Source organism: Leuresthes tenuis, unplaced genomic scaffold (assembly GCF_036924035.1).
Source record: "Leuresthes tenuis unplaced genomic scaffold, fLeuTen1.0.hap1 SCAF_9, whole genome shotgun sequence".
Taxonomy (NCBI): Eukaryota; Metazoa; Chordata; class Actinopteri; order Atheriniformes; family Atherinopsidae; genus Leuresthes; species Leuresthes tenuis.
The window spans coordinates 24,293,646-24,308,821 of NW_027325363.1; the positions used below are offsets into that span (position 1 = coordinate 24,293,646).

The 15,176-nt window shown below is 42.3% G+C and overlaps 3 protein-coding genes across 4 annotated transcripts; all 3 read right to left on the reverse strand.

Annotated features, from left to right (window-relative positions):
• Positions 1-702: 702 nt before the first annotated feature.
• Positions 703-1,522, reverse strand: LOC140313652 (complement C1q-like protein 4). Its single transcript, XM_072391649.1, has 3 exons — positions 1,459-1,522; positions 1,230-1,370; positions 703-1,136 (listed from the first exon to the last, which is right to left on the reverse strand). Exons 1-3 carry the CDS (start codon positions 1,520-1,522, stop codon positions 703-705), a joined length of 639 nt encoding a protein of 212 aa, XP_072247750.1.
• Positions 1,523-7,926: 6,404 nt separating this feature from the next.
• On the reverse strand, positions 7,927-8,768 carry LOC140313653 (complement C1q-like protein 4). Its single transcript, XM_072391650.1, has 3 exons — positions 8,693-8,768; positions 8,464-8,604; positions 7,927-8,363 (listed from the first exon to the last, which is right to left on the reverse strand). The coding sequence occupies exons 1-3, from the start codon at positions 8,766-8,768 to the stop codon at positions 7,927-7,929; spliced, it is 654 nt and encodes a 217-aa protein (XP_072247751.1).
• Positions 8,769-10,782: 2,014 nt separating this feature from the next.
• ftr86 (finTRIM family, member 86) lies at positions 10,783-14,966 on the reverse strand. 2 transcript variants are annotated; one of them, XM_072392944.1, is made up of 11 exons: positions 14,286-14,966; positions 13,953-14,048; positions 13,567-13,800; positions 13,296-13,458; positions 13,121-13,216; positions 12,943-12,993; positions 12,761-12,802; positions 12,585-12,626; positions 12,237-12,302; positions 11,926-12,128; positions 10,783-11,143 (listed from the first exon to the last, which is right to left on the reverse strand). In XM_072392944.1, exons 1-11 carry the CDS (start codon positions 14,793-14,795, stop codon positions 10,808-10,810), a joined length of 1,839 nt encoding a protein of 612 aa, XP_072249045.1. In that variant the 5' UTR covers positions 14,796-14,966; the 3' UTR covers positions 10,783-10,807. The 2 variants fall into 2 exon arrangements, with proteins under 2 accessions (XP_072249045.1, XP_072249046.1); XM_072392945.1 differs by lacking the exon at positions 12,585-12,626 and having other exon boundaries at positions 14,286-14,965.
• Between the last annotated feature and the right edge of the window lie 210 nt (positions 14,967-15,176).

The following is a 15,176-nucleotide window of genomic DNA, read 5'->3' on the forward strand; positions in this document are numbered from 1 at the left end:
GAATCAGCTCCAAAATCGCCGAATCTTAAGGAGCCAGTCTCACTAAACAAAGTCTTGGGGAAGAGATTTTAAATCCCAAGAGTTTCTATTTCCTGGTTAAATTATAGTTAAATAAAATGATGGGGAAAAAAAGAAAAAGAAATTGTTTTAATATCCCATAAGGAATATAGTTAATTTGTCAAGACTGACCAAACATGCGCAACTAATGGACTCATGGAATAATTCATTAGATTCAACTCTGTCAACATAGCATATTCAGTGAAAATAACAGGCACGGATTCAGACTGAAACAAAATCACTTATAATGCCAGCTGTTTAAAGATTTGGTTTATTTTGTTGGAAGGTTTGAGAGATTTCACTTATAACATGTTACAGTATTTTAGTTACTGAAAATGCACAAGTACAACCGAGACAAACATAAGAAGACATTTTTAAGATAATGCATGTGTGGAAACCAAATGAGATGATTACAAAGCTTTCCTCAGAACCTAATAAGAAGAACTCATGGAACTTGATGTCAAGACAAACAGTGAATCAAGGTGGTTTACGAAGAACAAAACAAGGGAGGGAACTATTGCGAAGAATGAGTAAAAGTACAACAGATGAGGGGCTAAAACCTCTAGCTGTCACTATAAAAAGATCACATCAACTGGCTTAGATCTTGTCACCATGAGGCAAACATTACAAGCTACATTTTTCTAACTATTTATCAGTAGCAAAAAGCAGGAAGCCAGTGAATGTGTTATAGTGATTGTTGTTGTCGCAGATGATGCTTCCCTCAAGCAGGCTGACAGTGACCTGGTCCCCAGCCTTCAGCTGCACAGCTGCAACTGCAGAGTTGCTGTCTTCATTATCCTGGGCAGTTTTTTCAAAGAGAGTAGCCACCACTTTGCCATTAACGAGGAGGTTGGCGCAGGTGACCTGTGTGCTACCGGACAGACCAGAGCCGTAGATTGTGATGGCGAGGCTGTAGACACCAGAGCGTGGGACGGTGAAGATGCCAGTCTGCGCATCATAGCCATCTCCCAGGTTGATAAAGACATGTTTGTAGATGATGACTCTGTCATTAGTGAGGCTATCATAGCAGCTCAAGCTCATGTCATTGTTTAGAGCGACAGAGAAGGCACTGCGGGAGGCTGGAGAGGCAAAGAAGAGGAAATAGTTAAACAGAAAAAGGGGATCTGTGTACGTTCTGCACTTGGTTGTGTGTGAGTTGTGGAGTCACTAACCTCTCATGTTGTTGAGCTCCATCTTAGATTCCATCAGCCTCTTTCTCATTTCATCAACAGTGAAGTTAAAGAACTGCTCCATCCTGTTCATCTGTGTCTGCATGACACAGCAGCCACACGATGCCTGGCCATTGTGGCATGCTGTACCAGCACATGCAGACAGAAACATTTCAGTTTGACGATGACGGAATGTGGAGACTGTTGACAAAATGGACAGACAGTCTCTCACCTGGGCCTGGATTGGGGTCCGCACTCTGCGTTGTCTGGTCAAGTCCGTTCCAGGAAAAGGCCATATTCTGACCAAACACTACGTGTAGCAGACTCAGCAGTACAATTGCTGGTGAGAGGGGGAAAAAAAAGTACAAATGTATGTAAACCACCATAAAACTTTACATGGATACCTTTGCTATTCTCAGACAACAGGCTCACTCTGAACTACTGCTGTTTTTGCCACGGAGCCCTTTAAACTTAATAAGTAGTAGAAGACTTTCAGGCTTAAATAAAAAAAACCACAATGAAATACAAAAATACCATAGAAATACAGAGACTCCATTGGAATTCTTGGGACCTTCTCTGACTTTTCAACTAAAACAAATCTTTGGCCTATGAAGCTTCAACTGTGTTCCTTCAAAAGATGATGTCAAAGTCTTGTCTCACCTTTAATGGTGAGAATTGAGACTTTATATTTTTGTCTAAGCTCCTCCCACGTCACCTAATTTTTTTATATTTCACCTCTGAAAACATCGCCCCTCCTTGTTTTTTTTTCTCTAATCTTCCCATTTGCCTTTATAATTGAAGATGTATTTCTTCATCGCTAGAGGCTCTCATTTCCCAACAATTACACATGAGCAGACACGAATACATCAGGGCATTGTTGATACCACCCAGATATCATCTATCAACTCAGACGAGGTGCACTTCATGTGGGTTTAGCTTTCTTATAAGCAGCCAAATATGAGCCATTAGACTGAAAAGATTTTATAGTAGCTGTGCATTGTGTCTGCTGCACTCACTGGGGCTAGGGTTGAATAAGAATGTATTTCCCTTTCTGCGATGAAAATCAATAAATTATGGACTATTGTTCCTTAATTGTTCACAACATTAAAACCCACTTATGAGGGAAGTCAGCACATTGGTTACAGTGTGATGTTCAGAAACCCTGGCTTCTTGGCTTTCATGTGGATGGTACTTTGAAACATACTGCCCACCTAAACCATGAGCACCACAACATCCCCTTATGACAACAACACCAAGAATGGCAGCAGCCTTTCTCAGCAGGACAAAGCTCAAGTGTAATAGTCATCAGTTCAACCTGGTAATTCTACTACTGCCTCATTATTGATAATAAACTAGACTTTATGGTTCTAACTGAAACCTGGGTCTGTATCTTGGTAACACAGAACTTATTGAAACATCACCCACTGATTGGAGTTCAATAAGGAGATACCTGTTGAAAGGATGGCACAGCGTTTACTGATGGACAAGAGAGGAATTTAAAGCAATTTTATGCTGTTGAATTGACTCATGCATCATTGCATCATCTTAATGGAGTACTGACATGAATGAAAGAAGAGGATAGAACTTGAAACTGGTGGTGGATGAGCAGTATTAGGATGAGGAGGATGTGGGTTGTGCAGCAGCAGCAACAGCAGCGGCAGCAGCAGCAGCAGCAGCAGGCGGGCTCTCTGCTCCGTGCTAGTGGCAGAGCTACTCTTGCTACTACTAGCAGCAGAGGTAATGATTGCGCTAACTAGGAAAAGTGACTTGAAATGACTTCTATTGGGATTTGGTGATATAAATTAAATTAACTTGACTTTAGGGGAAACACACAGTTTATTTATTCATTATCATAAAATTTTGAATATATATTTTAATGTTCTTGCAGAGTATAAAGTTTAAGACTTCCTTGATTGTCTTGTAAATGGAGAGTTATCTGAACTTGACTCCTTGAATTCAGGAAATGAGGAGGATGAAACCAGGAGTGAGATCTGTGGTAAATTAGAAATTAAGTGCTGAGTGTTTTTAATTCTTTGTATGTTTTTTTATTTTTTTATTTAATTTCTTGTATGTAAGATCTAAATGGAATGCATAAGAGTTAAAGAGTAAGAATACATAAAATTAGTTAAAATGTGATTGTTTTGTTATTAGATTCAGAGAGGGACAGTGAGGAGATTAGATGCATGCCAGAAGAAGTTGATGTGGCACATGAGGTTGAGATAGAAGAGAAAGGCAGTGTAGTGACAGAGGAGGACAGGGGTGGACAGGAGGAGATGACAGTAACCAGGAGGGAAGAAATCAAGTGGCGTCACAGGCCGTTCACAACAGTCGTGGACACTTCCTTTGAGAATCCTCCAATTCATGAAGATCATCCCATGAGGCCCTATGAATACTTCAAAAAGTATGTACCAGATGAGATCTTCAATTTGATGGCTGACAACAATAATATTTATGCCATGCAAAGTGGTTCACTAAGCCAACGAATGAATGAATGTGGCCCAGTGTCTGGTGAGAGTCCATAAAACAATGGCTGCAAAACGTGGAAGACCAATATGTCTCCAGAACCACAGTGTGTCCCCCACAGACCAGCTCACAGACCAGTTCAGGATGTAAGGCCTCTAACTGAAGTGCAATATGACATGGCTGACCACATGCCAAATTATGATGAAAAGAAAGAGGCCACCAGATGCAAGATGCCATACTGTACAGCAAAGACACGCGTCTTTTGTGACAAGTGCAACATCCACTTGTGCTTTGTGCCACACCGAAACTGCTTCAAGGCTGCTCATCGAAAATGAGAATACATGAAAACATCATCACAATCAAGTTCCAGTTCCATTCCAAGTAAACCTGCTATCAGTTCATTAGCCTACTATAGAAAGTATGGTTATGTGTTGGAAGTTCTTTGACAGTTTACTGAAGGAAAAGATTTTTTTCAGGTAATCTTATCTCCAGTCATACTTCTATTGTGTTCATGTGCATATTCATATTGTGTCATTTCTCTTCTTCTATCTTCTTGCAGGCTCCGGGTTTTACTCATACTCTCCTTATGGATTGGATGGATATTCTCCTCATACCTCTTTTAATATTTTTTAATATCTTCTTATTTTAAGACTTGTTTTTTTTTTTATTCAGTGTTTCCTGTTTTTTTTTTTTTTTTCCCTTGTCCTGTTCAGCATTATGGCAGCAGAATTGTAGTCTGAATACCTTTGATGCCAAACAGATTTGCTTTGCCAAGGGAAGTTTTATAAATGTAAAGCTCCCCTTGATGCCCATTTATTTATTTCTGTTTACAATATATGACAAGTAATAGAACTGAACCGGACCGGGGGACAAGGAAAGAAGAAGAGGAAAGAAGAGGAAACAGAACAAAAATAGAAACAAAAACCAGACAACCAGCTGCTACACCTGTAAAAAACAAAACAGACAACAATCCATGGCCTCTGAGGGGAATCCAGCCTTAGCGCCACCAGGAGCACCTGAAAGCAGACAAGCAGAGAAAAAACAAACACACAAACAAACAAAAACAAGCACAAGAAGCGGTAATCGCATACAACACAGCTGTGGAGAGATGACCTGAAACCACAGGATAACACATAAACTGCTTAGCGAGCATGCTACTGGGCTAATAAATGTGTGTGTGTGTGTGTGTGTGTGAGAACATGCAACACCCATGGCACAGGATCTACATGGTAACCGTGGTTAGTTATGAGTGTATAAGTGTACAGGGCCACAATCCACAGCCCCCCCCCCCAGCAATCAGAAGCAGGCAGAGAGGGCCACAAGACCCAGGCCACCAGCAGCCCCCACGGAGCACAGAACCCACGAAGCCCACCGCAGCGGCAACCATGCATCCACCCAGAAGACTGCAGAGGAAGCCCCCGGACAGAGCCCCCATAAGCATAGGGCAGAGGCCCTCAGAGAGCCAGGGGCAACAGCCCACCGACCCCGCCAGGTCCCAGCCGCCCAGACATGGGCCGCGCACTGGACCCGGGCCCCGGGAGCCCGAGCGCCCCCAAACCCCCCGGCAGAGGCCCCACCCAATACCCAGGAGGGCCAAGTGCCCCAGACAGCCACGCAGTGGGTCAGCGCCTGCCCCAGCGCCCCTGGCCAAGTGCCCTGGGAGTCAAGACGTGCCCACAGGTGGGTGAAGTCGCGAGCAGCGGGGAGAGGCAACGCCGCCCCCCCATCGGGAGAAGCACAGGCAGGCCAGGCGACAGCAAGTCCCAGATCCAGGCCTAATCATTACCACACACACTTTCACGTCCCATACATCCACACGTCCTCCCTCCCTCGACTCCGCTGGGGTGTAGCGCAGCGGGCACACCAGGGGGCCAGCAGCCCCCCAGCCACCACAGACCCCGAACCAGCAGAACAATTAATTAATCCTCTTGGCCCCTCCCGCCCCGAGCAGCAACCAGGAAGCAGGGGTGTGGGAAGAAGACCCCTCCCCTCACCCTTCTGGCTCTTCAATATTTTCTAATAGTGAGCGATTAAAATTGAGGGGCAGCCCAACTTGTAAGACTGGGAGCGCGGCCCTCTGGGCAGCCTACATACCCAAAGAGCCCCGCCCACCAGATGCCACTCAGTGTAACCACCCCCCAAGACCTAATGTGTGTGTGTGAGTGTGCGTTTGATAAGTAGTAATGTCTCTCTTCTTCTATCTTCTTGCAGGCTCCGGGTTTTACTCATACTCTCCTTATGGATTGGATGGATATTCTCCTCATACCTCTTTTAATATTTTTTAATATCTTCTTATTTTAAGACTTTTTTTTTTTTTTTTATTCAGTGTTTCCTGTTTTTTTTTACTTAAATCTGTGTTGATAGGGAGACCGAGTGTTTCAATATGTCTGTGTATGTATTGCAATAATTCAAACCGAAATTGACAATAAAGCTGACTTTTACTTTTTTTCCATGCAAACATCCAGTGTCAGATGTTTAGGTCATACCTGATTGGTTACTATGTAGAAAAAGTCAGCCTTATTTTTTTTAAGTTTTTATGACATTTTACACCCATTTAGTCGTGGCGTCCATTGGAATGGACATGAAAACTTGCTATTAAAAACATGAGTTACCAAAAATTTGTTTTTTTCCACTTTGTTTTCATGTTGGAGAGGAGTTAGAATCAGTTTTAAAAAATTTTTTTGCCCAGCCAAAAAAATGGAGGTCTGAAGGGGTTAGGAGCGTTAACTTAGACCGCTCCGAATCTGGGAAACGCAGCCAAGGTTTCTTTTTCTGACATGTTGCGCTTACACACTGAAACTATGGTGAGAGGTTCATTGTGGCTAATACAAAGTCAATATAATGACAAGTTGACCAAAAGTCACAGTCACTTTTTCTGATTCCCTATTTTGGAGATCTTTCGGAAAATATTTGAATGGCAAAATAAATATTAGTCCTTAGAGATATCCATTTTTGTTCAGTCAGTTTAAAGTATCACTCCACAGCTCAACCATCGTGTCCAAATGTGGTCACTTCTAGCTCCAAAAAGAGTAAGATGGTTCCAGACAAATGTCACATGCCAGGCTTCAGAGCAGCAGTTCAGAGTATCAACAAGTGGAGTGTAAACTGTTGTTTAGCTTGGGTGAAACTCAGATGGCCAAGTGTAAGTGAATGTAACATAATGTTTTCCAGAATTATTCACCCTTTTTCAGTGTAACATAAGTCTGCTTATACAGGCTTACTGCTGTCAGGTGGTACATGGCAGATAGCAGGAAACTGTCCAGAGCTAAAGACTGAGCATTAATACACGGGAAAGTAAACTGAGGTTTGGTTTGTGAATGTAACGTTTAATGATATGGCATATTACCAAATTCTAAGTAGCCCTAAAATAACCAATGCAACAATGAAACGTCACATGCGAAATGGTGCTGGAGTAACTCATAGCAGGAAGCTAAAATTAAAAAATGCTTGTGTTGATGGGAAACTATTTTGGCTAGTCTAGAGGACACTGCTCTATCTGGAGCTGATCACACTGTGTCTGCATGACCATGCCAGCACATCTGGATTTGTAAAGGTCTGTGTTATTGCTACATCAGCACTACCACATTCTTGATCACAGAGCAGCATTCATGCAGCATTCTTACCTAGGCAGTTGCTGACATGGAAAATAATGTTTATCTGTCATGACTGTTTACATTGCATGAGGAGGATGTAAAAGTCATGATACAACCAGATATAATGACATGACCAAGTTCATTGGCTCAGAATGCTGATTAACCACTGATAAATCTTCTGATTTTGATTGGGCTCAAGTCATTTGTTCCCTTGTCGTCAATGGAGTATCTTGTGTTTCTGCATAACACTGATTAAGCTAATGTTATCACTTTACTTTGCAATGTGCTTTTAAAGAGATTAAATCAAAATACCTCACAAAGCTGTTTTTTTCCCCCAGATTTATTTTTCTTGTCATTTTGGAGACCACATATTTCCATCACATAAAATCAGTGTCGATGATCAGGAAAGTTCTCTGTACAATATGTTTCACATCTAAGGATATCCAAGAACACAGACAGATGTAGCATTGGCACAGAAATTTGATTTTCAAGCATAACAAATAACTCATTTAAACTGGAAATGGTACAAATGACACATAATTAAACAGATGAAGCAAAAAGGTGAGAGAACATAGAAAACCAATGATATTAAGGACTACAAGACATGACAGTTGACATGAAACACCTATTTGACCTTTCTTTGCTTAGTCAGTAGCAAACAGCAGGAAGCCAGTGAAAGTGTTATAGTGGCTGCTGTCATCACATAGGAAACATCCAATGGGCAGGTTGACCATTACTTTGTCTCCAGCCTTCAGGTGCAGGGCTATGACAATAGTGGCACTGTCCTCTTGGTCCTGCGTATTTTTCTCACTGGGTCCTGCCACCACCTGTCCGTTAACAAGCAGGCTGGCGCAGGCAGCCAAGCTGCTGCCAGGAGAACCAGCGTCGCTGTAGACGGTGAGGGCGAGGGTGTACACACCAGAGCGGGGAACTGTAAAGATACCAGTGTCCACGTTGTAACCATCTCCCAGGTTAATGAAGACGTGTTTGTAGATGATAAGTCTGTCTTCACCACGGAAGGGGCCAAAGCAGGACATACTGTTGTCATTGGTCAGAGCGACAGAGAAGGCACTGCGGCTGGCTGGAGATGGAGAGGAAAAGAGATGGAGAGGTTGTGAAGGTTGTGAGAGGAGTTTGATTCACTGATATTCACCCTATTGTAGGTTGTGTATGTATCTCACCTCTGACACTGTTGAGGAGGTTTTTTGTTTTCATCAAATCCTTCTCCAGCTCATTGAGGCTCATGTTAAAAAATGTCTTCATCCTGTGGATTTGCTGCTGCATCAGACAGCAACCACACGATGCCTGATCTGTAAGACAAACTGATCACACATACACACAGATAAATCGGTTGCAGAAGCATTCGTACGCAGACAAACTGAGTTTGTCTCATTGCTCAGCTGACCTTACATTCTTGGTCTCTCACCTTCTGTATTTTGGCTGGCACCTCCATTTTCGGTGCTGCCTCCAGGTCCACCCCACTCATAATCAAAAGTCTTACAGAACGTTACTTCCAAAAGACACAGCAATAGAAAAGCTGGGAGAAGAAAACAAGTTATATAGCACTAAACCATCCATTTGTCTCATGGGTAACAGTCATCTCACTCTACTCTATTAACTCAATTCTTAGAGCGTTATTTTCTATGTAAATCTTACCTCTCATGGTGATGTTAACTGATGATGGTCTCTGAACGGAAAGGCAGAAGGTGTGATAGACTGATGCAGGGTCAAGTGTTTCAGCTCTTTCTATATATGTATTTCCATGCAGCTCTTTTCTTCTCGATTTCAAATTGCTCCTCCCTGTTTCCCCTTTAGGTCGTCTCTGAGCCTTCATTCATATACCCTTACTCGTTTCTTTATTATGTCAGAGCTTCACAGACACACAAACACACCCTCAATGCCTTTGTGTTGTCCATATAGGTCGGGTATCATCTATCCTTTGGGACAAGTTGTATGTGTGATTCCGTGTTCCCATTAGCACAAAGACATCATCTTTCCATGTTTACAAATGCATGCAGTATTTCACTTAGCAGCAAATATTGAGGGATGATTCCAGTGCTGAGAAGTATTCGGTTTTGCAATCAAAACAGTGCTTCAACTAGGTCTAGGTGGAACTAGGTCTCTAATTTCAATCACCCATTCATTATAAATATTTGTCGCACAAAAATGCTAAAAACCACTAAGTCATTAGTGATCATTGTATCTGATTTCTCAAGAATTTTTAATCAGGGCAAGACACAACGAGCTGTTGCCACCACTTGTAAAGTGAGATTTTTGCCCTCCGACAGTATGAATAGTTTTGGATTACAAGGCAACACAAAGCAAGACACCTATCAAAGAATATTTGGAGTAAGAGAGAAAAGACACAATAGCTTCCTGCTCGAGTCTTACGAGTTAAAAAGTAAGAATTTTAGTGTAAATCAATCTGAAGACAAATAATCACTGTTCGTCTTCCTCAGAATTAAGTAGTTGGACGAACGACTCATGACAAATGGAAAAGTTTGTTCCAAATCACGTGGGAGAACGAATTATGTTAGCCATGACTACAGCAGAATGGAGAGGGAGTCTTAGTCAACCAGGTCGCTTCGGTGTAGGGAATCAAAGATGCAATCAGCTGGTCACAAGCCGTGATTATGTGGCTGAAGTGATAGTGTTACCTCCACCAAGGAGGATGTGGTGGATTTGTTTGTTTGTTTCCCCACTAGGGCAAGAACAACTGGAAGCATGTAACTGTTACCATTTATTAACAAGATCATGCAAAAACTACAGACACAGTTCATGACACATTGTGGAGACTTGGAGCATTGAGCAAAGAAATTTTAATGCAGTTTTAGAGCACTTTTATAAAAAAACGTGTAATACCGCACTGGTGTTGGAGAAGGTTGTGCTCTTAGCAGGATTCAGTTGATTTGTTTTAAAAAAGCCAAAAGTGATGTAAATCCAAGATTTATTAAAATTCAGCCTTAGAGGATATATATAGTCTCAGACTGTTGTTACTACCTTCAGAGTCAAGTCTGCATGAGTGTCATCCCGACAAAATGTGGCCCCAAACGTAGTTTTGAAAGCCTTTGCATTTCTGGATGCCCATGGACAGAATAGGACCTTATCCCATCATGGTCGAGTTCAAAGATGGGTGTAGTTTTAGTTTCGTCCCAGTTAGTGGCATTCAGTAGTTTTTCTTTAGAAGGCGTAAATAGGTTCAGGGAACCTGTGTGCAAAATTAAGACTGAGCCATCTGCACTCCGTATTCACTAAAGACAAGATGTGAACATTCACTTAAGAATGTTGAACAAAAAGACTTAACAAATGAATTTGTAATTAATACTCCTTTATTTACTCAGAAAATTTACGTTACACGAATGCAGTTTTGTGTACAAAGAACATTATGTAAACAAAATGTCCCTGAACATTTTTGTTTCTGTGGCAAAAAGACATTCATGATATTAGTAGAATTTCAGTTTCAAATGCCAACAACCAGACAAGCTTTATGAATTAAAGAACAGCAGCCCAACATTTATACTAAACTCAGTCTAATTGGCAAACAGTGAGTTTATCCCCTACTCCTGCCCAAAACCTGAATCCTGGGTAGAGTGGGCCGGTGAACTGTGTCTGGTGTTGGTGAATAAGGACAGCCTGATTCTTGGCGATGCTGTAAAAGTTCAGAATCCCTGCATGCTGGTCCAGATAGACGCCTATCCTTCTGGCCTTAGGTGAGCCCAGCAGTTTTTCCTGGTTATTGTGCCAAAAGGCAAAGCCGGTTCCAGACCAGTACAGAGTCCAGGACTGAGCATTGTGGCCGAGGCGGCTTCTGTCATCAGAACCCTTACGCTCCATTTCCTTATAAGCAACACCAATGGTTATCTGCATGTTGGGACAGGAAAACAAACAAACAAAAAAAAAAAAGCACGGAACTGAGTAAATCATGCCAAGATGGCTGAAAGGCAAGCATACAACCAGTATAACCCAAAAAAGAAGACCACTCTTAAAAGTTTATACTTTGACTTGTTATTGCCAGAAATAAGAGCAATGAGTCAAGAGTCATTCATATGACTCTTTGAGATTGCAAAATAACAGTACGCAAACCTACACTCTCTATTCACCTATGTTTTGATTTAGAAGATACAGTGTTTATAATACATCTGCCTGCACATATGAAACAGCTGCAGCTGACAGAAGTATCAGATTTTCAGGTATTTGTATCTCAAAAGTCACAATTTCAAAAAGGAAAATAAATTTGGAGCTAATTTAATGGCAATCGAGCCATTCAATGCCAGACTCTAGATTTATGAAGATTAGTGGTGCCGGGGGAAAAGCTATGGGATAACTAAAGTCATTAATAGCCTTATGACCTTATGATCAAAGCACTGGATTGACATGACACTACCATCACCAGAGCAATGTTAGAAACTGTCTGGGTAAAAGAACATCCAGGTCATAGCTAATCGAAACAGATTCCTTTTAAATCTTAGGATCATACTGGGTGATTCAGTCGCTGAATGGTTATGGCCAGGCTAACTACATGAACTAAAATTCCCTTAGCAGGACAGTTCCTGCTTACTGAATGTCATTCCCCACCCTTTCAACATTATCTGTCAAGCTCATGTGCTATGAATTTTAAGGCCAAAAGTGCCTAAATGATTCACCCTCTGGCCAGTCCATTCCACCTCCCAGTAGTAGGGGCTCCCAGCCAGGGGCTCTTTGCAGAGAACTTGTCTCCAGTAGCTGAAGCGTTCAGGGTGGTCTGGTGGGTTCAGGTTCTCAGCTCGCATCGTGGCCTTATGACCATCACCTGACAACAGAATGTGATGATGCGCCGTGTTGGGATCCATGGTAGGTTCAAAGCGAACTGAAGGAAAAAAGATACATTTGAGTGAAAACTCTCTACATCACAATGGCTTCAGTCAAGTGGTCTTCTTTGCATTTGGCTTGATATTATGGAGTGTAATAGACTTACATTTTAGCATTTCTTCTCTAGCTTGTGGCTCTGGATGGACCAGTCCAACTCTTGTTGTTCCAGATGCTAATAGCATGAAAATAAACAATATTGCACAATTGCAGTTATAAACAGGACAAGTAAGGATTTAACCCTTAGCACAGCTTGACAGGAAGTGATTCCTCGTACTACCACCCTAAGAAGTAGGGCCAGTTAGGCTTTGCCTCTGTGGGAGGAAGCACTTCTGTGCAGGTTTCAGTCTTAGAGCAAAAGTTGTCAAAAGCATACTTTCAGATTTTATGGGAAACAGAAGAAGCGGATTATATCTCCTGTGTGTATGATAACATTTTGTAATGTCTTTAAATTTACCTTGAGGTCGAAGAAAAGGGACGGGAGGAGGGGGGGCTGAGGCTTTGTATCGATAGTGATGAGGAGGTTAGGAGAGAGGCAGAAAACAGAACAGTGAACCAAAGGATCGCAACTCCATGGCATCTGACATCAGCAAAACATATTGCATGTACCGCTATGAGAACTCCCAACCTTACCTTCATGACTGTCAGAACCTTGAGGCACTGAAGGCCCAGTAGCTGGGGAAAAAAAAAAAAAACATTGATGAAATGAGGCGAGATATTTACTCAGGGAATTAAACTGGTGTAGTTCTAAGACAACGAAAATATTTTGAATTACTTAAATTTCTTTTTACAAAAAATTGATAAAAGTAGCTTACCTTGAGGTCTTGGTGGTGGCAAAGGTGGAGGGTTAGTTGTGGCTTCATACACTATAACAATAGAGAATGAGTTGTGACAAACATGAGTGAGGCTGCACTTTTATTCTGTCACAACAACTTTTGATTATTAGCTGGAAATTACTTTGCGTCTGTGTTGCACTGGAGGAAGTTACAAAACCTGGATTTTGTCCCGAGGCCTGATCAGAGCAATCAGTTACTGTCATATCTGATGCTGTCACACCATTGGGTGTTGAGGCCACAGCCTCGAGATTCACTACAAAGAAAAAGGAAACCGTCAAGAGAGGAGAAGGGGAGAAAAAATATGTACTGGAGAAGACAAGAGAAGTTCTAACCTAACTTGACGATCTTAGCCACACTGGCTTTGCAGAGGTCCTGTATTGACTCTTGTAGTTCTTTCATGGCGGAGCGGATGGAGGCTACCACTGCTTCCTCCTGACTAAGTGGAGACTTTCCTGTGGCACCTGTTTGATCCAGCGGCTCCATAAGGAGAAAATTCTTGAAAAAAAAATAAAACAACAACTTTAGTTTCACTATCCAAACTCCTCATTAAGTGGAAGTGGAATGTAATCACCTTCTAGCAGCATCACCCTTCAAGCTCATTACCTTCAAGAAGCTGATGTTGTCCTGCATGTCAGCCAGCCTGCTCAGTTCTTCACTTTTCCAACGAAGCTGTGCCTCTTCCTGCTCTAGTTGCTGGATCTGCCCCTCAACATTGCTCCCTAAGGCAGTCTCATGGGCACTAAGGAGCTCACCAACGTGAGTGCCTGTTAGATCCAAGCTTTTAACTAGCTCAGAGAATAAATCTGAGCTCTCCTTTTCCAGAGCTTGCACCAACGCCTGGGTGTAGAGAGGAAGAAAAGAATGAAGATTTTATGAGGTGGCGGTGCAAAGACTGTCATCATGTATGTCCTAAATTGAACTAGCAATGTGACAGAAAAGGAAACTTGGTAGAAAAAGCACTACAATAAGCAACAGAAAGGTCTACAAACTTTGTGTTGACGCGCAGCATGTGGGAGCTCCTTCAGCTTCCTCTCAGTCTCATGGATTCTTCGCTGTACCTCCACCTGCATCTGAACAAGCTCTTTCTGCACACACAAACATACAATTGTTTATTGGTTAAAGAGGCCACAGGGATCATGGAGCAGAAAAGCCTTTAACCATAGTCAGTAAAACATTTTTGGCAGAAAATCGACAGGACTCTTGTTTTACAAGTTGGTTCCTTGTTCCTCGTTTTATACACCAAGTAAACATGATACAAAAATAATATACAAATCACACTTAAGACATTGTACAGATGAAAATGATCCTTGCCTTTTACATACCTGTCTCTCTTTTCTTTCCTCTTGTGGTTTGAGCACATGGTGTCCCTTGTGTCCATGTTGGCAACATACCTCACATACGCACTCCTTGTCTTCATGGCAAAACAGATTTAGGGGTTGGTTGTGTTGAGGGCACAGTCTGGGTTCCACTGGCGGAAGCTGTGGGTAAACGCTACCCTTTCGTGGCCCTATATCTGGTAGGACTTCCAAATAGAGAGGCATCGATGGTGGAGCGGATGAGCCCTCTATGGTGGAGCTTTTCTTGAGGCTGTTGGTTCTTAGCTTCTCCATGGCCTCTGCAAGCACAGTGCTCTTGGCCAGGGAGGGCCGAGGGTTGAAGATGTGCCTACACTGAGGGCAGCTATACCCACCCTTGCTGGCTCCTTTGTCCCAATGCCTTTGGATACAAACCAAGCAGTATGAGTGCCCACAGGGCAGAGTTGTAGGGTCTTTCAAGGTATCCAGACATACTGAGCAGGCAAAGCTGTCCTCCTCAGGCCAAGCTGAAGCCATATAGCGCTAGGAAGAATGAAGCTTGATATTCTGACGGTCCAACCTGGATTTATGGATAACCACAAAGTTAAATTCAGTCAATTCAGTTGTAGGTTGTAGATCTAATGCTCAGCCCAAAAATTTAAAGCAAAGACACCCAGTGATCGGAAGGTTGAAATACCAGTTCACACCAATCACATGCTGCTCAAATACTCAAGAACCCATGACTCAGGGTGGGGCTGGGAAAACAGGTGTGGTGAGGATTTTCACTCCCTTAATGTCGTTGGTGTTTTCCAGTTAGCAAAATATTTTTTTGGTCTCTTGAACTAATGACAACGTGATGGAAGTTTTAATTAACTGTTTGAACTAAACCCTCAGTTATACAAGAATAACGTGATTAGA